This window comes from Festucalex cinctus, chromosome 9 (genome assembly GCF_051991245.1).
Source record: "Festucalex cinctus isolate MCC-2025b chromosome 9, RoL_Fcin_1.0, whole genome shotgun sequence".
NCBI lineage: Eukaryota > Metazoa > Chordata > Actinopteri > Syngnathiformes > Syngnathidae > Festucalex > Festucalex cinctus.
In genome coordinates, this window is record NC_135419.1 from 16,686,192 (window position 1) to 16,708,558 (window position 22,367).

At 41.9% G+C, this 22,367-nt stretch overlaps 1 protein-coding gene and 1 long non-coding RNA gene across 2 annotated transcripts in view; one reads left to right on the plus strand and one right to left on the minus strand.

The window, feature by feature from the left end:
* Positions 1-10,922, plus strand: part of LOC144026062 (uncharacterized) — a 32,244-nt gene extending 21,322 nt beyond the window's left edge. The window contains exon 3 of the long non-coding RNA XR_013285035.1: positions 10,223-10,922. This is a non-coding gene — a long non-coding RNA (uncharacterized LOC144026062). The remainder of the gene's footprint in view (positions 1-10,222) is intronic.
* On the minus strand, positions 8,355-21,599 carry fgf24 (fibroblast growth factor 24). The gene is made up of 5 exons (XM_077532562.1): positions 20,964-21,599; positions 20,793-20,829; positions 14,463-14,640; positions 10,189-10,295; positions 8,355-9,324 (listed from the first exon to the last, which is right to left on the minus strand). Exons 1-5 carry the CDS (start codon positions 20,993-20,995, stop codon positions 9,052-9,054), a joined length of 627 nt encoding a protein of 208 aa, XP_077388688.1. The 5' UTR covers positions 20,996-21,599; the 3' UTR covers positions 8,355-9,051.
* Between the last annotated feature and the right edge of the window lie 768 nt (positions 21,600-22,367).

The following is a 22,367-nucleotide window of genomic DNA, read 5'->3' on the forward strand; positions in this document are numbered from 1 at the left end:
TTTCAACTTTTGTCTCGAAAACGGGCAATTCCTGTTATATTTTTTTTTATCAGTACATGTGATATTCCCCCCAAAATTTGAGATCCTGCTTTACTTTATCCACTTTTAACTAAGATTATATGTACGTACGAATGCAAGTGACTCTTTGTGTATGACCCGATCCCGTAGAAAAGCGATGGGGACATCCCCACACATTTATGTGCCTTCCTCGTTATGACCGACGCCCTGAGGCGAACACGAACCCGCCATGAAAACACGTTTGACACCCCTGCTTTAAGCGCACCACCAGCATCAATAGTAACAACAACAACAACAGCTATTGGAAGTGTTTGTCATCTTGAATTGACACTGGTCGATGTGAACAAGAGCGTCCTCAGTCAGATGCCAGGTGACACAGCTCATTAACTTCTCCTTTGCTGCCATTCTTTGGCCACCTCATTGTCTTGAGATATGACATGAGCCTTTGTTCACCGTCGAGTTTTTCACCCCCCCTCTTTTCTCTCGCCCCCCCTCTGCTCCGGGCCCATAATTAGTGCTTCGCGCTGGGCGTACTTTCTCACAGAGCTATGACACAATTAATCAGCACTTTCCCACCAATGGACACCAGCCACATGATTCAATGGAGGACGCATTCTCAAACTTGTGTTTGTTTTTCCACTCGTGTGAATATCAGGGAGGGCGAAATCATGTTTGAAAAACATTCTGTGATTGGAAATGAAGGGCAGCAGCGCGGTGACAGGTCCCGAGGATCGGGTTTTCCAATCTCGGCTCCGGAGTTTGCGTGTTATTCCCGTGCTCGCGTCTAGTTGGGTTAAAGACGTCATCTTCACATAAAGTCATCTTTTAGAGACCCTGTAAAGTGAATTCACAGATATTTTTCTAAAGAGCGAAGTGCGCATCTTGGCAGCGCGGTGCATTATGGGTATGCCCGTTAGTAGCTGACTACCAACTTTTCATTGAAAACTAATGGAGGCTAACGGGGGAAGCTCTGATTTGGACCATTTCAACCATGTCATTATTGACTGGCCTCGACTAGGACACTACAGCTAGCTTATTTAAATGCTTAATATTTGTCTGAATGTGTGCACTTTACCGGGAGTCTGACCGAGGTGGGACACCGGGACACGAAAGGAAGAGACTGGTAGGATCCTTCTTCACTGAGGGGCTGGAATGGGAAATGGGGCTAGAAGCAGGTTCTTAACGCATTCACTGCCAGCCCAGCAAAAATGTATAATTTGACGTCTTTATCCGTCAATGGCGGTGAATGAGTTAAATGACCATCACTCCCTTAGTTTTGTTACATGTACGTCCGCAAGCAAGCTTTGTGATGCTTCCGTAGGTTCCCTCGGTTTCAAGATATTGACAAAATAAATGTGTTCAGGAAATGTTCAATTTTAGCCTCTTTTACATCCGTTTGGATCTTTATTTGCTGTCTGGAAAATTTTAAGAGTGAACGGAGGTTTACAAGCGGACACTTCTGTCTTCTTGAGCTTTGCAATGGTGATTTTGTCAATTTAAAAAAAAATTTTTTTTGCCTATAAGCTCAATTAGGATAGTTAGAAATGGCACCAAGTGCACCTGTCATTTTGTCACGTAAGGCTGAAAGCCGTTTAATCACTTTCAACACAGCTGATTCATATTTAAGCTCATCAGCAAGCTCTGCAGGACCCAATCTCGCCATTCAAACGACGGATGTTTTGGTAGCCAGACTTTTTTTTTTTTTTTTTAAACTTGATTTTCACGCATGCGCAAACGTAATTAAATAAACGTGCACTTCGCTGATATACACTCACCTTCTGAAAATAATGGCCATAGCCGCATTTTGGCAAAAATAAGATGACACTATATTTGACATGTTTTATGATATTTGCCGAAAACTTGAAGACTGCTAACTACTTTATGTAGTGCTCATTTGTGGAGATATTTCATAAAACTGCTTTTCACCGTTTTAGTTTTCCTGATTTTTTTTGGGTGTGGCTAAAACATCGCTATCCTGACACACTTTGGAGTTCAGCATGAGTCACCCTTCAGTGGTATCAGTGGTTATGCAGAGTAATTGCCTCACGCAATTACCTAGCTAGTTGTTTCAACAACCTGAAAATGCATCTTCCCTTCGGATAGTACGCAAGCATGGCCACTTTAGAGCTCCCCATTGTCGGCCATGAGTATGGCATAGATGTCATAGAGAAAAGGTGAAAGAGGAAGGGGACCATTTAAACATTTGTCAGCCATGATTGTGCGCACATCACTGTGAGAAAGACAAAAGTGCCAGGAGGGAAATAAAAAAAAAAACACTCAGACTTGATGGCCAGTGTACGGTCTGGGGTTTTGCGTTGGTGTGGATACTTTAAAGTGCCTCGTTGTTGACCGTGAGTGCATGCGTGGCGTTTAAGTAGCTGCTTGCCTAGTCACAACGCCCTAAATCTGCCTCGGGTCGTCATGGTAACGGCAGCCAGCTATACAACATCCAAACTTCACACAGAAAAACCGAGATTCGATCCCTAAACCTTCCGCCGACCGTGGGGCGGACATGCATAATAGATCTGCTTTTAAAACTCATTCACTGCCTTTGACAAGTATACTTGTCAATTGTATTTTTTAGAGCGGTGCTAAATGGGGGCGAATCTGAGCATGCTCCACTGTAAATATCAAACTTGGAAACAACTTTACTGATGCCCAACCACCGGTAGATGACATCATTGCCCCATTTTATAGGAAATAAACACAGTTTCAGAGTCCATGGGAGAAATGGCTGTATTTTGGCAAACCTACATTTTTCTGCTGTCAATTATAAAAGAACGGGACGGGACAAAAAGTAGGGAGTCTATTCTGTTATTTGGTAGATTCGGTTTATATATAATTATTGAATGTAATATCACGTGAGTATTGGAAATGTAAAAATTTTCTATAATGACTGGCAGTGAATGAGTTTTAATAGATTCTCTTATGCATAATGGATCTTTTTTTTTTTTTTTTTTTTTTTTTAAATAGTTCCATCTTTTTGTCATTTTAAAAATGATTGAACAAAGAAGTGGGGTACAGCGTAGACTGTCAGTCGCAAGACACATAGACGAGCTTTCACACGCACATATTCGCACTGATGGACAATTTAGTTCTATATGAACCCAACATGCGTGCATTTGAACCCAGCGACATTGTGGTTTACAATATAGCTGTTATTGCAAAGTCCACCGCATTGCTCTGTGTTTTCCACCAGTGCTACTCTGAGTACATCCAGTAAGCACATTGGTAATCCTTTCAAAACACTCCTACAGTCACACACTGTCTCCTCCGTGACGATGCCACGGCGCTAAAAGAAAAATAAAAATACATTAAAAAGGAGTAACCGGTCGCCTGAAACCATGAGTGGCCACGCTCCTGTTTTGACAGTAAATGACGAGTCGTGAAAAGTTGTAATCGAGCTTTGTTTGCATTGGAACGTCTCGCTCACCTCCGCTAAAACTCGCCGAGACAAATCTTGTTAAAAAGCGAAAACATTTCTGTTGGCACGGCTAATTGTTAAGTGTGTGGCGGCGACCGCCTTTTTTCTCACTCGCCGCGTTCCGCGGCTCATACTGTATCCATTGTGTGCGCCCTAATAATAGAATGTCAACCAGTTGGCAAGCGAGGCTGCATTTAAAGCTTGAAAGAGAGTGAGGGCTCCATTCTATGTTTCGTTTGGAAGTGATTGGGCCCACTGATCAAAGGTGGAGTCAGAGAAAAGCCTGGCGGGAGGTTTACGCACAAAAAAGGAGTGGGGGGAAAAAAAACGGCGTCTCCCCTTATTGGTTTAAATGTCAATATGCACTTTTTGACACACTTGGGTAACGCTGAGGTATGCCGACGGGAAACAGAAAAAGCATCGGAGGCGTTTTCTTCTGGGTCCTTTTGGGGAGTTCCACTTCACTTTGTGTCAAACTGACTCAAAAGGAGACATACTGTACCCTACGCGCAAAAGTTCGGAATATACTGGGTGAGAACAGTTATGTTTTCATCAAAGTAGCCCAATGACCAATAAAGGGGTCATTCCACCCGAACCGGTGCCGTTTACTTGTAATGCTCTCAAACTGAATTTAAATTTCTGTCTTTTCTCAACTCTAAATCTGAGAATACACATACAGTCGACCCCTACAGATTCAATTATTAGCTGTTTTTTGTTTTGTTTTTTGCAATAATATTTTTAAATATTTTTTTTCGGATAGCATATTCCAAATTTTGTAGAGAGGTTTATGCAGGGGTCTCCAAGTTGGGTCCTCGAGAGCCCCTATCCAGCCTGTTTTCTATGTCTCTGTCCTTCAGCACAGCTGAATCTAATGATCAGCGAATCAGCAAGCTTTGCAGAAGCCTGATAACGATCCCGATCATGAATCAAGTGTGTTAGTGGAGAGAAACATGGAAAACTCGAGGACCCAATTTGGAGACCTCTGTATTAGAGTAACAGGACTGAATGAAAACCCAGGGACAAGACTAAAGTGTGACTTTAAACTCTTTATTTTTATTTTTTTAATAAACATTCAATTACAGTTGAGATGAGTCACACAAGGATGTAAAAAAAAAAAAAAAAAAAACATTCCCAAATAGTTCCTGATCATAAAAATCCAAGATGGCGGTCGATACGGGTATGTTGTGTGCACCGATAAATTGATATAAGGCCAGGTATTGGCCTGATATATGCCGCTTTTCCATCGGTCCCGCACAGGTATCACACCAACCTCACGCAACCACATCGCAACCGCCAGTTTTCCATTACAACTGGCGCACGGCAGGAAGGGAGGGCAACATTTAAACCGTCCGAGCCAAGCTTGCACTCCCGCATTGCTGAGATAACATTTCACGAGTGGCAAGTCGCGCCAACATTGACCCCTATTTACAATTTAATATGGACCACCATGGATGAAATATTGCGATTCACGACCGGCTCGCGAAGTTATTTCTGAATGGAGAGCTCTGCCGCTGGAGCTCCCATTCAAGTGAATGGGAACACACGACCAGCCAGCGTTGGCACTCGCGATGTTCTTTAAAACCGCAAACGTTACAAAACCATCCACAAGTACCTTTTAAATTGTAAATATAGTTCAGCGTTGCCCTGCGATTGGCTGGCAACCAGTCCAGGGTGTCCCCTGCCTACTGCCTAGAGCCAGCTGAGATAGGCGCCAGCACCCCCCACGACCCTTGTTGAGGAATAAGCGGTCAAGAAAATGGATGGACGGACAGTTCAGCGTTGTTGTAAAACATTATTATATTTATTGGATATACTGTTTTTTATGATTTTGGCGAAGACCGCCTCTTCCTCTTCTCGCTTAAAACAAGGAAATGGGCGTTGTTTGCGGCGTTGCTGACGGCAGGTGATTTCACGGCCCCGCTAGTCCCCCGACATCCAGCGCAGCAGAAGCACTGCCGAAAGAGTTCTAAACAGCGGTTACAACGGAACCCGAAAAAGTCCCGTGGAAATGGAGATACTAACTTTCTGGGGACAAAAATTGCCGCTTGGGTGTGGAACCGGTACGGTAAAAAAGCGCCAATAGATACCTGGTATCGGTACTCAACCATCTCTAGAATTTTTCCTATTTAATGTAGCACATAATTATATAGCATTTTTGTACATTATTTTGACGGATTAGGTCACTTAAGTACCCACTGAAGCCCCAGAAACTTGATGCCCGCCACTGGGAAACAGTGGTTTAATAGCGCATAGAGTTTGAATGTGGGGGGTGGGGGTGGGGGGGGGCGGTCGGGGGGTCAACAAGATGAAAAAGCAACAAGGGGGGACATAAAACATTCCTAAAAGTCTTTTCTGCTTTAACTCCGCCATCGGAGACAAGCGCTGATCTATCATGTTAGCGGTGAGTCATCTGCTGTTAAAAGTCGACCACACGTACCCGCAAAGGTAAAGCAGGACGGGGTGAGGTGGGGGGTCTCCCGGGGGGTCCGAATGGAAGGAAGCAGCTCTGGGAATTCAAACCCAAAGTATTTTTTTTTCTTCCTTCTTCTGCCTCGCTGTGGCTTCATCATTCAGTCTGACGGTTCCTGTAAACAGCGTTGGGGAAAGCATGCCGCTGCACATTCCTGCAGCACCTTTCATAAAACATAGAGAAATGTCCACGCCGTTTGCATGTTTACAACAAAAAGGAGACAGTATTTTTAGCGGCTTTCAAAGGTTAGCAAGGCAATTTTGAGCTTTTTTCGCTCATCGGTATGATCCCGAAATATTTGAGCAATGTTTCCATCATGCTTTTTAAGGCTGGCCTCGGTTTGGGATACGCTGTTTTCCAGTAGTACCGCAAGAAACTGCAAAAATTGCGGCACATTTAAATGCCAATCGGAGAAGAGAACTATTGTCTCCTATATTTCCACATTTTATCCCAGAAGAGATTGCGGCCAGCTCAAAAACGGGCTACGGTGGACTGTAAGACAGGATCAAGATCTAAGGTGGCCTGTATACATTTTTTTTCTTAGCTATGGTGAAACATTTTATCCATGAGGAGACTGTGGACAGCAACATAACAGGATGCTGCGGAAAAGTGTAGACTGCTGATTGTAAAACAGCAACATCCAAAATTAAGGTACAACTAAAGAGGCTTGTTTTCAACTCATAAGAAGTCATCCCCTTGGCTTGTTTACAGAGGAACATTTTATCCATGAGGAGACTGTGGACATGAAGAAAACAGGACAGTGTATCAAAATGGAGACTGGAGTGTCCAACGTCCGCAGTTAAAGCACAGCAACAGGAGCCTGCTTTTATTTATTTAACGTAAGGACCTTCTTGGATATCAAGAAGAGACTGTGGGCAGCAATAAAGCAACATGGTGCACTTTGGAATACAGGAGACTTCGGAGCATCATGGTACAGCATTAAGAGCTGTATACGATTCCCTAATCTATGGAGAAAAATCATATCCAAGAGGAGACGTGTACAAATTTTATCCAGGATGAGACTGTGGGCATGAAGTAGTGCAAAGGCTGTCACTGCCTTTTTGGGGTCCTCATATGATTAAAAACTCATCAAATTTAGCAAGCTTGTGTATCTTGGTGAATGTTTACATCTTATACGGATTCCCAGCACAACCCTTCAAAATACAAGTTAGAAATTGAACTGGAATCCGGCCCTTATGTTTTGATTTAACAATTTCATACTCAGAACTACCCCTTGGAAAGTGAGAAAATTAGCCCCCAACATCGGCTTTAGCGATTATCCTGACAATTGGCGGAGGTGAACAAGTTTACAGGATGCAGGAAAAAAAACAAGTCTAACCCCGGGTTTTCACTGGATGCGGTTGCGGTGCGGTTGCAGTGCGGTCCGGCGACGCAAGCAATTAGATTCCATTCATTCGAATGGTGCAGTTTACACCGCTTGCGGGTGCGTTGCGTGTCGACTGCGGAAGGCCTGCGGCGTGCCGCAAGCCTTCCGCAAGGATAGCCTATTTTCTATTTTTGCCGGACGCCGCAGCGGTAGGCCTCCGGCAAATGGCAAGCTAGCACAAAACACATCGAGCGGGACAGGAAGACCGAGGCAGTTTCAAAATAAATTTCCGGTTACCTTTCAGAATAAAATACTCGCCAGCTCCTATTTCGCAAGTTTTTCATCAAAACGTGACGTGGGCGTCGCCGGGCCATGTGCTCATTCACGGTTTAGACACCAGCGAACATGGACGAGGAGAGGTTTATATTGGAGGTGGAAAACCACAAAATAATATATGACACGGCACATTCCTTTTTATAAGGACTGTAATGTATTGTGAGTTTGATGTTCGCGATTGCTTGTTGTGCCCGTCTCGCTTGCCGTACTGAGCGGCAGCCGGACGCGGAAGACAGAAATAAAGAGTGGACCCGCACTGACCCGACTCTCGTTATTAATATACTTTACAAGGACAACCAAAAAAAGGATGCTGCATGGAATCTCATATCTTTCTGCTTCTCTGTTGAGCAGACTTTCTGTATGTTTGTCGTTGTGAAATGCCACATGATCGCGCGCGCGCTGTCCCGCGAGACACGTTGGGAAGTGGGCGGCGACGGAGCTGCCGGACCGCAGCTGTGCGGAGCCGGTGTGGATTGACAAAAAAATTGACCCGTCCGGAGCACGCAGTCAAGACGCACCGCACCGCAACCGCACCGCAACAGCATCCAGTGAAAACCCGGGGTTAAGAACCATGCCCGGAATTGAACATTAAGTCGGCCATTTTGGTTTGAAGAGGCCATTCTGAGTGAATTCAGAGCTCGAAGTGCAACTTGGGAATTCAAGTCAAATGATCCCTAATAACAATAAAGACATCAACACTGATTTAAAATATAGTCCTCATTTTATTAACAGAGGCCAAATAAAACTTATCACATTTTATTTACAAAGGGGAGGCAATAAATATCTTAATAATAGTCATAAAATTATTATTTTTTGCTTACATTTAAAAAAAAAAAAGGTCATAAATGTGTGTCACGTTGTTAGTAAGGTTGCCAGTAGACAGTTGAGTACACGTTACTGGAGAGGAGGAGGAGATGGTGGCAAAGTCACTAAATGAGCGTCCCAGCAGAAATTACCAGATGAAGAGTTCGCTGATGACTCGGAAAATAAGAAACCAGGAGGTAGAGGAAGTCTTCATCACCAAAAAGAACAAAAGGCAAGTCCAGTAGTGCGTCTGCGATGAAAGATGGAAGACGTGGAATCAGGTACAAAATGTAAAAAAAAAAATAGAATGCTGTGTGAAATATTGCACTCAAAGCAACACAGTCATTCCGGTGGCGGCATCCCGCCTTCTTCCTCCCGTCTCCATGGCGTCCTCTTCCAGTGGAAAGTATGGCGTCCTCGTCATGGCGGGACAACACAAACAAGATTCCAATAAATCCCGCTTGGCTGGTTTTTACGGCGTTGCGTCACCTCCTGGCTTGACGGTCAACAAAGACGCCGTCCCCAAAAGCTTCCTGTAGTTCATCCGTACGTATAAATAAGACGGCGGGACGCATCAAGTAGAAAAATAAAAAAAAGTGTTCTTTCAAGACCAGATTGTCCATGGAGTGTCCCACCCTCCTGAGTGCTGTCAATCAAACATCCGCCCGTCAATCAGTTCCTCCTGGCTTTTAGCCGGCGGGCTCGCCGCGTGCGTTTGGTGACGGGCGTGAAGCGGAACTCTTCCAGTGGGTCCTCGCGGCCCTTGGGGTCCCGCTTCATGAAGTGGACCTCCTGCTGCCGCTGGGTGGTGCGCGAGCCCTTCTTGGGCCGGCCCTTGCGGTTGAAGCCCAGGTACCAGCCTTTGTACTTGGCCGACACCAGCGCCGTGTAGTTGTTCTCCAGGAACTCCTCCACGAACACGCACTCCTGCTTCCTGCCGTCGGGCTGACAAAAAAAACAACAACAATGAAAAGACATTTTGAATAAAAAGACCTTCATTTACGGATTCAAACTGAAAAAATATGGTTCTATTTTGCAAATTTATCCAATAGGAGACTGCGGGCAACAAGAAAGTGGGGCACTGTGGCAAAGTGGTTACGGCTGGGGGTAATACTGCAATGCATTCAGAGGTAAGGCAAAACAACAAGAGCCTGCATTTACTGTCGAAAAGGAGACTAATCGAAAAGGAGACTAAGGGCAGCCAAGTGGAAAAATTTTACCAAATGGAGAATGAGCAAAAAAAAAAAAAGTGGTGCAGCCAAGTAGAGAATGAGACATGCTAACAAATAATAATAGATGTCAGTGAGGTTGTGTGGTATTTACTTTTCTAGAAGGAGATGCATTTTATCCGAAAGGAGACTAAGGGCAGCAAGAAAAACACTACATAACATAATGTGTGCTGTAATTTTCTGTTGATTACCATTGTCATTAAAACCAAGCAAAAAGTCATTGTCCATCATGACGCAGCTTTTTGGTGGGTGATTCGGATGAGAAATACTCTGGGGCCGCTAGCGTCTTTTCCGGGACGCAGCACCCCACACACACTTCCAAACCGCCCCAGAAGACCACCTGGCGTGAGCAGGTGACATAATTGCATTCCTCCTAAGTGACCATTATCTGTGCAGGCGCATTGTGGCCATTGCGGCGGCTAATTGAGCGATCCGGTTACGTAATGGAGGAACGGGCCCAGAGTTATCAAAGGGGTTTTGTTTTGAGGAGGGGGAGGGGGCGGGGGGATTGTCATCCGGATTAAGAGCTCCCTCTCACAAATGCCCATTTTGATTTGACCGAATTCACAGGCCAACTCACCCTTCCGACTATTTTGCCCTTCTCGTTCATACAGATGTAGTGCTGGCTCTCTTTTCCTTTGATTCGGATGTGGCTGCCGAACGTTTCCGTCTCCACCACCAGAAGAGCTGAAAAAACACAGGAGAAAGAAAGAACACATTAGAGAATGAAAGCATGTTGCACGTTTTTACCCAAAAAAAATACCGATATTATAATTCGACCTTTACATTGATTCTAATTTACACTCACTTTTCAATTGTATCCAAAATGAGGTTGAGGGCAGAAAGAAACTGGGGTACTTAAGTGGAGAATACTAAAAAAAAAAAAGAAAAAAAAAGAATAGAGAGCACGGGTTTGCTATATTCTCTGAAGGGCGACAAATTTTATCTGAAAGGAGAATACGGGCAAGGCAAGGCTTTGCTACATTGCTTCTCGGCAAGGAGACAACCTTTACCTGGAAGGACACTACGGGCAGTAAGAAAACAGAGGACGAATGCCAAGTGGACACTGAAACGCTGACAAACATTGTAAGGATCTTGTGTATTTAATTATCAGTAAAGAGGAGTATTTCATCCAAAGGGAGATTAAGGGCATCAAGAAAATAGGCCACAGCAACCAAGTAGAGAACAAGACATGCTTAGGAAATGCCAATGCTGGAGGAGAATGAGGCTCTGCTGTATTTACTTCTTAGCAAGGAGCTACACTTTTATCCAGAAGGAGACTAAGGGCAGCAAAAATCCTCAGTATAGCTGTTATTAAAAAAAAAAAAAAAAAGTAGAAAAAAAATTAAATAATCAGATACGTAGAAATTACTCGTCCCCAGATTTGATTTTATGAACAAAAAAAATCATTGTTTTCTGAAAAGTATCTGAGCAACAAATGTATTTTCTATTTGTTTTTATCAGAAAAAAATAAACCACACACACGTTTGTTGAATATCAACTGTATTTTTTTTTTTTGTCATAAATCGAGCGTAAATTTAACATGCTTAGTGACGTTAAGAGTGTCTGAGATTTACAGCTGTGTGTTTTGTCTGCATGCTAAAAATCAACAGCGTCTTTTAAGATGACACAGCAGTAATCCACCCCGTTCCCCCTTTCCGACGTTAACCCCCGCGCTGTGGCCCTTTGTCTGTGACGGGGGCCCTCCGAGCAGGGCCGCCAAACATTTGCGCAGTGGTTATGTGCCCCCACCCCACCCCGCCGGATTAGGTTTCAAGTCTGCCTTTAGTCTGTGCTCACTCAATCAAAAAGTTAAGATGATCCATTTGTTTAACACACAGGGCGGCCATTCAGGACAGAATAGGCCCCGGGGATGGGGATGGGGATGGGCTCCCCCTGCCTTCACCCCCCCCAAGCCTTAAACTACACGGGGACAAGCCGGAGGAAGAAATGATCTATAAGAAGCCACTGGAAGTTTGGGTTGCTGGTTTTTATGCCGTCTGGATTCTTTAGTGCTTCTCAAAGTGCGGTTTGTGATGCCCAAGCTTGGGGGTCCGCAAAACAATCTTGTATCTCGCCAATATCATACATTACAATTACATACCTTAACTTTCGGCCAATTGACGTATTATCACATCAATCTGACATCGCTGCATGACTAAAATTGTTTGTTTTGTTTTTTTAAATGTATTATTACAAGAATGAAGTTTTTTTTTTTCAAACTCAGGGTGTGTTCTTTTTAACCATTTAGTTCTATTATTGGGACCGTAAAGGCGTCTTTTCCTTAATGGTCTGTGATATTACAATAATAACTTACTTTTAAATTATCTTGTTAAAACATGATGTTATTCCCTTGTTAAAATGCTAAGGACTTTACTTTTGAAAATTATGACTTAATCTTAATAAGATTGTGACGTTTTATTCAGGCAAACTTGGTTTGAAAAAATATATATGACTTGATTTCTGTAAATATGAAAACGAATTAATATTTTTAGAAGAAGCAAATTGTAATATTAGGTGAATAGTTTTTTTTTATCCCAATAACACAAGACTTTTTTTTGTTTTTTTTTTAATGCAAGGGTTTTCTTAAAGAGCAACGGAGTAAAGTATTTTTGAAATTCCACTTGATATAATGTGGTTGTATTTCCTTGTTATAATTGGACTTTAATATTACAATTTTATTCTCATAAAATTATTACCTTTTACCCTAGCAAAATACATATCTTTCTAGAAAAAAATAAATTTTTATTCTGAAAATATTAAAACAAAATATATATCCTATAACATGTATGAATTTGTTTCTATAACATAACAATAGACTACTTTTGGATTCCTATGACAGTAAAGGGATATACAAAAAAAAAAACATGACCTCAAGAAATCATCATTTGCGCTCCAGTAGGCCCCAACTTTGTATCTTTGTATTCCAAAGGTCCCTTGCTCTCTCTGTCTGTGTGTGTTCAAAAACAAAGAAGACGCTTTGGTCAAACTTAACGGGATCCTCTTGAGTTGTCGTCCGCTAAGCTGCGCTAATTAAGCGTAATCTGCCGGCAAATCAATGTCGTCGTAGCAAGTGGCATTAGGTTGACAAAAAGGAGGGCATGTGGTGCTTTTATTAACGCCTTCGAACAAAAAAAGAAAAGGGGGGGAACAATCCTGAGACGTCGTCCAAAACGATGCTATGTGGCTCTCCTGTAGTTACAACTCAGTAAAAAGGAGACTGAGGGCAACAAGAAAAGGAAGCAATGGAACCAAGTGGAGAATGAGATATACTAAAAGTAACAGCAATGGAGGAGAACTAGGGTCTCCTGTATTTACTTCTTGGTAAGTAGACACATTTAATCTGTAGGGAGATTAAGGGCGAGAAGAATAAAGAGCGATGTGACGCCAGGCCACGGCCATCCTTTAACCTCAACTGTCAAAAAATGGAGCATAATGTCCCAGACTGTGGATTTGATCTCTTTAAAAGCGACCCGGGTGACGGAGTACCGTGAAGGAGCACCGCTTCCTAAAAAATAATGAATACGCTAATTTGCGATAAGGACGGCACGGCATACATCTTGGGGACTGAAGGGCAGCGTAAATGCTGGGAGTTGGCAGGTGCCAGGCACTGCAGCTGAACGGGCAGACGGGGGAGGCGGAGGGGAAACGCGCAACTGGCAAGGTTTCCTCGCACGGAGAAAAAAAAACAAAAAAACAGGTCTGCTTCTACTCAAGCTCCAACAAGCAGTGAGGAAACATTTTTTGAGCACAGCAATTTCCCAGAGTCAGCTGTTGTGAGCTGCTAACCATTTTAGCGTATGTGGAACCATATTTGGTAGCTGGCGTTTCACCTTTTTCTGCCTGGCTAAGTGATACCGTTTCACTCCTGTGCTATGGATGGCGATAACCTATTTTAGAAAGCAATTTTACTCAGCTCTTGGCTAGCCATTTTGCTTCTCAAGTTCTGTACTACAGTTCACAATTTATATCGATTTTATTAGTTTGGTATTGATCCATCATAGCTAGCTACTTAGCTTATTTTTTTAGTAAATCAGTTTGCTCATAATCAATCTCTTGGCCAGCTATTTGGCTATCTGTTTAACAAACTACTCCGCTTTTGGCTAGCTTCTTAGCTTCTCAAATTAAATGGACACATCATTGCTAGCTACGTATTTTTATCAAGTGTAGCAATCTATTTTTTTTTTTGTATGATCTATCTTAGCTAGCTCCGTAACTTATCAATTTGAGTAGTTTACTCATAATACTGATCAAGCTTGACTAGGTATTCGGCTTATCTGATTTAGCAAGCTTGTTTCTTAGCTAGCTAGTTAGCCTTTGCTAGCTACTAGGCTTATCTGCTTTCCTTTGCACATCTATTTTAACAAGCTAGTATATTTTTGAAATATAAAGGTGTCTTCATTAAATAGCACATAAGCACATTGGTAATGCAGCCATTTCAATCCTTCAACAAACTAAACATCCTTTATGGGGTTTTTTGAAACACTAAATAATGCAACTTTATTTATTTTTTCTTTTAACCACAGCTCCCACATGGATTTGCCAGCTCACTATCCTAATGCAAGCGGACTTTAACAGTGCTCTATGGAAAACAGGTTAAAAAATAAAAAAAATAAAAAATAAAATAAAATAGGGAATAGTGATTGGTTGCTGGACAGTGTGAAATTCATTTTTCCCTTGGTGATAATAAAGCGTTCATATGGTAGCTAACAAAAACATTAATAGGAATTGACTTAAGTATTTACCATAAATATACCCTGAGATGAACTGTCATAAAAGGGAACCTACACATGGAAAAATATAGTGTAATGTATCGTGTGACGTGTGGTGAGATGCACAGGAATTCTCCCATACCATACTTGCCCCCATCATCTCCGTTGGCGTTGACCTTCTTCCCGAGGATCTGCACGTGCTTGCCCGTGGTCCTGCTGTACAGCTGGTAGATGCGGACCTGCTTGCGGCTCAGGTCGTCCGGGTTCCTCGTGTGGTTCTCGATGTAGAAACGGAAGTCGGCGGAGCTCTGATGCGACTCCTGAGGCGGCGAACAAGGAAGAATTTAGAGACAGGCCTTCAAGATATAGATAAAAAAAAAAATGCCATACTGGTAATGTGAAAATAAGACCAAAAAAATTGCATTTATATTGACTGTTAATGTAAATTTAAGTTTTGTTTAATTGAAAAATGCTACCTTCCAAGCCACATTGTTAGTACAAGTAGTGCGCTTCAGCAGAAACAAAACCCATTACAAAAAACAAAAAAAATCTTAGCAATAAACTGGACTTCATTACCAAACTTAACGGCCCTACAACAAATCTTCTCAAACAAGCCAGGAAAAACAAGGCACGTGTGGGATTTGAATTCTTTTTACAAGCTGCTAACTGCCGGATGTGTTGATGAACTTTGGTAAAAAGAAAGATAAAAAAAACTTGGAGCAACAAGTGCAGCCTCATGCTGCGCCCGGGGGGCATGTGATTTACATGCATTTCCACTACAAGCAATTATACACCTGAAGTGGCACTATCATCAAACAAATATCCGCCTGCGGGTCCCAGCAGGCTCTATGAATTAGCGGAAGATTGGAGTGGTGGCAAATGTACTCACAGTATTACCTACTATACCTATTACATTCGTACCAAAGGTATTTGTATTTGAGGCGTCCTGCACGGAAAACATTTTTTTTCATCCAACTCCCCAAGGTATCGACCTGTCTGATGTTTACGAGTCACCTTAGACCGGATGTAAAAACGAGGAAATTGCCGACTTATTTCGCAGGGGCGGTGTCATCACAAGCGCGAGCGTGAGGGGAAACGTATACTTTCGGAAGCCCGGGAATCTGCGGCACGACATGGTCTCCACAGCTGGACGCCGATCGTAATTGCACGGTAATGGCTCTTTACGCGGCGGCTCTCAGGTGGCTAATTACATACGCACTACATACCCCGAGCTCTTGTTGTTCTAACCCGGGACAGTTCATGACATCCAGCGAAAGCTATGGGAAAGATGGCCACGCTAGAATGAAGCCTTAAAAGTCAGAATATAGAAGTAGAAGACTGTTCACCAGGTGAAAAAAAATTTGTGATGAAAACGGTGATGTCATTTTGACAGTTCAATGTACGGTGCAACTAGATTTTTCCGACATCTGTACTTTACTTGAAAACGTACGGAGCCCCTAAGGTGACATGGTAGAAAAGAAAAAAACTTTGTGTTCCCTTGCAAAGATTCTTTGCGAGGGAACGCAAACTTGTTTTGCGAGGGAACGCAAAGTTGTTTTTTTCGCTTACCATGTCACCTTAGGTGCTCCGTAAACACTTCCGGGTCAGCTTCCATGTGAACAAAAGCGACGAGGATGGAACGTTTGTAAACAGGAAACAAAGCAGTGGGAAAGCTTTCCTAAAGCGACGAGGATGGAGTATGTATTTTCCCACTGCTTTGTTTACACGTCGCTTTTGGTAACATGGAAGATGACCCGGAAGTGTTTACGGCGCACCTAAGGTGATATGGTAGGCGAAAAAAACAACTTTGCCTTCCCTCGCAAAACAACTTTGCGTTCTTTCTCTCTCTCTCGCATTCTCTCTCGCAAAGTTTTTTGCGAGGGAACGCAATCTTTTATCAAGGACATAAACAAGGAAGTTTAGATGGGATCCACCAAGGACTAGCAGCTCACAAGGTGCAGGGCAACTTGCCGCTAATTAGATATAACACCCACCTGGGGGGAAAAGGTGGAAAATTCCCAACAGGCAGTGGTAAAAGGGGATACCAGTTTCTGTTGGCGCTAAGAGGTTAGCATCACAATAGCCTGTTTCACACAGATCAAGACAAGTCCGTGGCAGCTACCCCGTTGCAAGATGATGCCACACAGATGGTGTAAGAAATATTTGTGGGAAAAGCACCGACTTAAAAGGGAGAATTTTTCCACGCCAATTAAAGATACAGTACAGTACAACCACGTGTAGCCCAAAAGGTCTGAGGAATTAAAGTTGCTAAAAAATAATAATAATAATAATAATAATAAAGTTATTAACAAATGAAGAGAGAAAAAAAAAAGTTAGGAGCTTAAAGTTGTATGCTTTTCAAAGATAAAGTGTTAATATTGCAATCTTATAAAATGTAATAACAATGGAAGAAAAACAACATTATTAGCTTTAAAAACATAATTGCCCAAGTCATTTTTAACTTATGGTGGCACGGTAGTCGAGTGGTTAGCACGTCCGCTTCCCAGTTCTGAGGTCTCCGGTTCGAGTCCAGGCTCGGACCTTCCTGGGTGGAGTTTGCATGTTCTCCCCGTGCCCGCGTGGGTCTTCTCCGGGTACTCCGGTCTCCTCCCACATTCCAAAGACATGCATGGCAGGTTAATTGGGTGCTCCGAATTGTCCCTAGGTGTGCGTGTGAGTGTGGATGGTTGTTCGTCTCTGTGTGCCCTGTGATTGGTTGGCAACCGGTCCGGGGTGTCCCCCGCCTACTGCCCAGAGCCAGCTGAGATAGGCGCCAGCAGCCCCCACGACCCATGTGAGGAATAAGCGGTCAAGAAAATGGATGGATGGATTTTTTACTTAAATTCACAGTATCTATAAAAACACAAAAATGCTTGCTTAAAATGTTTTTGTTTTTTTTTCTTAATGTGTGTGCAAATGTTTAGTCATGTGGGTCATGATAATCTGCAAACTGTACTTTTCTTGAATGTGGAATTTGTTTCCAAAAGCATTACAAAAAAAATGACTAAGGCAATTATGCTAATAGGCTAGGGATATGATATTAAAGGATATTAAAAAGTGATTTGCACAAACACAGTTTGATTATTGCCACTTATCTTGGAAAAGATGCTTTAATCTAAATAAATAAATAAATAAATAAATAAATAAGGCAGTCGGTATATTATTGATAAAATATGCCCTTTTCTATTGAAAAATAGGTTATTTCTGTATTAATACAAAAATATTAATTGTATACAAAAAAGTTGTAATGTTATGAGAATAGTCTTTTTTCACTAAAATAAAATCCTAATTTTGTAATATTAAAATAAAAAATTACCAAAATTACTTTTGTAATAATGTCAGCTTTATGATGTTGTATCACAATTATATCCAAGCTGGTCATCTGCCAAAATCTAAAGTAGGAAGGAGTATTTGGTTTAGTATGTTTGTTTTATTAGCGCAACGATTCCCTTTTGTTGGTATTCTCTTAAAAAAAATCTCCGACATAATAATTGAATGCCAATTATTTTGTGGGCCGCCAAGCTTCAGCTCTCGAACTTCACTTTGAGAACAAGTGGCATAAAGCGCATTAAACATATCAAGAGTCTCTTCAGCAAAGACAAAGATCAGCATCATCTCTCATCAACCCTCTTAAAGTGAAGCTTAAAGGTTAAAAAAAAAAAAAGGCCTGCTGAGGGATTTATCTCCCATCTGGCCATCTCCAAACAAACACAAAGGTGTGTTTTGGTGCAAAGTTGCACTTCTTGTCACGGGAAAGGCAAAAGCGGCTAACACGGCTGAGCGCCGACGCGTTTTATCAAGCCGCCGTCGTCGTCTCCACGACATAAGCACCCCCACCCACCCTCCTTCCATTCGGTCTTCAAAGACCACTTGAAAGACGATACTCTGACGACTTCAAAAGCTGCAAGTGATTGGTTGCATCCACCTCCACGTTAACGCTTTGACACCGGCGCGCGTGCACGATCACGAGCACGACGATGGGCAAAATTATATCCTGAGTGGGATTCACATTTATGACTTTCTGTGACTCTTCCAGTATCTCTTTTGCGACCCGCTGATGACACTGTCGACTATTTTGGTAGACGGCGCACCTGTGTCATTGGCTCATATGACGAGTTGGCCAAAAATATGTCTATGTGAGTGAGACGTTAGGAATGTTGTGTCACAATTGGGCTCATTTACATTTACATAATGCCACCTTCCATATTTGAGTTTTTTGATATGCGATTTTCCAATGACACCAGCATTATCATCAAAGGCAAAAGGTAATAACTAGAGCTGCCAGCGTGCGGGATAAGTGGAACATATACTTACATATAACAAACGCTACGTAGCTACATAACAATATTAGATAATCGTGATGAATATTTTCAACTCTGTGTCCATGAGAAAGCTGGAGTCCAGCATGAGATTCAAACCGAGAACCTCTCAACTGCGATGCAGATGTCCGAACCACTGGGTCACAGTGCCGCCCACGTGATGATGCATGTTACAGTAAATGCGGGTTCACATAAAACGTAGCATGTTCTGGTTTGTTTGTTTGAACGTCACAGGTCATAACTCGGCGTAGGAGAAGCCCACCACGGTGTGTGTGTGCGTGTCTGGGGGGGGGGGGGGGGGGGGGGGGGGGGGGTCAAATAAATGTGTTGCAGTACACTGCCATTCTCCCGAAGCTGACCGAGCGAGTCATTAGGTGCACAGACGCCTGCTAATGCTTACGGTTCAAAGTGAGACGCTGCTCGTAAAACAGGGAGAGAGAGGAAAAAAACAACAAAAAAAACAAGCACCCAACCCATGAAAAAAAAAAAAGTAAAGCATCTGTTCAAAGAGGAACTGTTAACCCCCCCCCCAGTTTGGAGTATCTGTAAAAACACAAGGCATGCTGCTAATTGAAGTGCACATACAAGCCATGACACACTTGTGCTTAATTGTCACACGCCTTAAATGAGATTTGCAAGCGTGTTCAACATGAACGAGTGCTCATTTTATGTCCGCTCGTAATTGTATCCGAGTAGATGCCGTGCACGCCAAACTTACACGACATCATTATTATTATCATACAGTGTCATTACATCCACATGTGTGTACAAGGGGGGGTCAAAGGTGAATCTGTGTGTGTGTGTGTTTTTTTTGTTTTTTTGCCTGCTGTGTGTCTCTTTGATATGCCAAAAATGTTCACGGGTCAACGTGACCTTCTTCTGTTTGCTCATAAATTTTATATTAATTTAATAACACAGAAGAAATTAATGATGTAAAACAAATGTTTCTTTGAGATATTTAAACTTGATATGGGCCAGTTATACCTACTGTCTTTTAAGTCAGAACATAAACATTAATTTTCAAAAATATTGTCATGTATACAAAGAAATATTGGACATTTTTCTTTTAGATTTAAATATATATTATATGGACATATGGACACACACATATGGATGGATGCATTTTTTTATGTTTATCTATACAATCAATATCTAAATACACATTTAAAAGAATCTAACAAAAAGTAGCACATTTTTCTTTTATATTATTATGTTCTTATTATTTTGAAATGGAGCAATGTGACCTATATATGTAAGTCATGCAATCAATATGCATTTTTTTTAAATACTGTAATTTTATATACATAGAAGAGTAGAAAATTTTTTATTTTTTATTTTACATTTTTTCAAATATTTTATACTGTACATATAGTTAGGAGTTATTTTTCCCAAATGTTTTTTTTTTTTAGATTTTTTGTTTAATATTTAAATATATAAAATTAAATATTTAAACTTTCAAAATCAGCCAGTGTGCCATACCTACTGCATGTTCAGTCATAAACTCAATATTAATCTTGAAAAATAATTTATGAATTCACCTCAACTGCCGAGCATATGTTGACTGACAATGGATTGGTTTCAGCATGTTTAAGAAAAAGAAACAAACAGAAATCCTCTGAATTTCTTGATACATTATTGATACTGGATCATATGTCGATATTTTTTTAATGTTCATAATTGAATAACAAATTTCATTACATAAAGTTTTCCCATTGAGATCATTATGTATTGTAGATGCTTTGCTTTCAAATTGATTATCATGGAGTTGATGTATCATGATATTGTTGGCAGCTTTCATAAATATTGTGATGTGCCATTTTGACGATTGATTTTTGGCGCAATCCCTGTATCATGATGCTGTTTTGAATCATTTGAATAAAATATTGTTGGATATTGTGATGTATCAATGATGTTTTTTCTTCATATATATTATCATGCAATAATGGTATTGCTCTCACAGCCATGCATTACTAAGTTTGGAAGCCCTGCTCACCCATTACATTTAAGTAAGTTGTATTTTACTTGAAAATATATTTTAGAACTGCTTCAATGTATCAATTTTTTCTTATTCAAGAGCATGTTTGCTTATTATAAACACGCCCCGTTTTACTTCTGTTATGAGGCATGTTTCGGTGGTGAACGGTTGCACGTACCTGCAGCTGAAAGTAGAGCACCAGAAAATGTAAACACCTGAGAGAAAACACACACAAAGACAAGTGAATGCAATTCCGCAACATGCAAACGTTTTTAGCGACTTCTATTGGAAAGAATGCAGATTGATTTTTAGAGGGACTTGGGAGAAGTTGGGGGGGTTTGGCACTTACAGGTAAAAGAACCTGGAAGGCAGCGGCGACATCTTGACACCTGCTTCCGCTCGACCGACAGGGGAAAGAAGGCGGGGGTGCGTGGAGAGGGGGACACCCACCACCACCACCACCACCACCGCCGCCGCCTTCCTGGAGCTCCGATGCGGCTCCCCGTGCGCCTTTTACGCGCTTCTCGCGGCGGCGGTGGCGGTGGACGAGTCCGGCGGCGACACGCTCACCCGAGGCAACATGAGGCGCTTCCTTGTCGACGACTTATCCAGATGATTAATCGGGAGAAACAAAATCCCACTCTCCGAATGATATCCTCTCCGAGAAGAAGGAGGCAAATAAATCACAAGTTCCCAAAGTGCACCTGAAGAGGGGCAGTTCTACACCTTGCACGGGCCATTTTCTTTCTTTCTTTCTTTCTTTTTTTTTTTTTTTAAATGCTGCAAAGTGTTGTTTGTTCGAAAATAGTCCTTCCACCTGACTGGGGATAATAATGCTAACAATGAAGAAGAAATCCAAAGGTGGCTGTCAGCCGGGATGAGCTGCGCGTCTGCGGCTGCACGTTGGGCCACTGGGAGGCTTTTTGCTCGCTGGTGGGTGGAAACATGTCAGCGGTTTGCACCTGATAGGGTAATCCCACGGACCATCAGCATGCACGGGCTTCCCTTCGCAAGCAGTTAACGTCCCCCCCCCCACCACAACCCTCCATCACCACCCCTCTCTCACTTTTCACCCCCAACAGCCCGTGCAGGAATTCATTTAAATGCCATTACAAAGGTATTGGATTATTATTATTTTATTATTATCATCACATCATTATTATGTATTTTTGTTATTTTACATTCAACATGCATTTTGTGTTTAATTCTGTGAAATCGCAAAAATGCACTGAATGCAGTTAAAAGAAATTGATTCTAATTATGAAATAGGATTTTTATATTTTGTCAGGTTTTAAAATCGATGTATAGTCATTTCAATTGTATTTTCAATGTGTATTTTAATCTTAAACATGCATTTGTACATTTTGTGCATGCTTTACCATGAAATGAAAAATATTTAATTTCATAAATATAGCCTATATCTGTTCATTTAATTTTTCTTAAATGGGCATTTGTGTGTTTTCAATTTGTCTAATATTGTACTTTCCCCATATAATTTTATTATAAAAAAATATGTTCATGTGCGTTAAAAAAAAACCGTTTTTTTTTCTCTCACGAGCGTTGCGCAATGATCTTCTGCTTATGCAGTGGCGATCGCGTTGCCTGACAGAAACGAAACTGTCGTTGTCTTGCTTGCGATTTGTGCTTTTGAGAAGTTGGCCGGTTTGTGGATTGGCGCGCACCTTCGCCAGACGGCATTCAAATGCAGCCCGCCTACCCTCCCGTGCACCTTCTTTATTTCAATAACGTGCTA

Bases quoted from the DNA above. Each gene is read 5' to 3' on its own strand.
- fgf24 (XM_077532562.1), bottom strand. From the start codon at position 20,995: ATGTCGCCGCTGCCTTCCAGGTTCTTTTACCT. The intron at 14,641-20,792 runs GTACGTGCAACC...TCGCCGCCTCAG, and splicing joins TGCTCTACTTTCAGCTGCAG to GAGTCGCATCAGAGCTCCGC. The intron at 10,296-14,462 runs GTATGGGAGAAT...GTGTTTTTTCAG, and splicing joins AGATGATGGGGGCAAGTATG to CTCTTCTGGTGGTGGAGACG.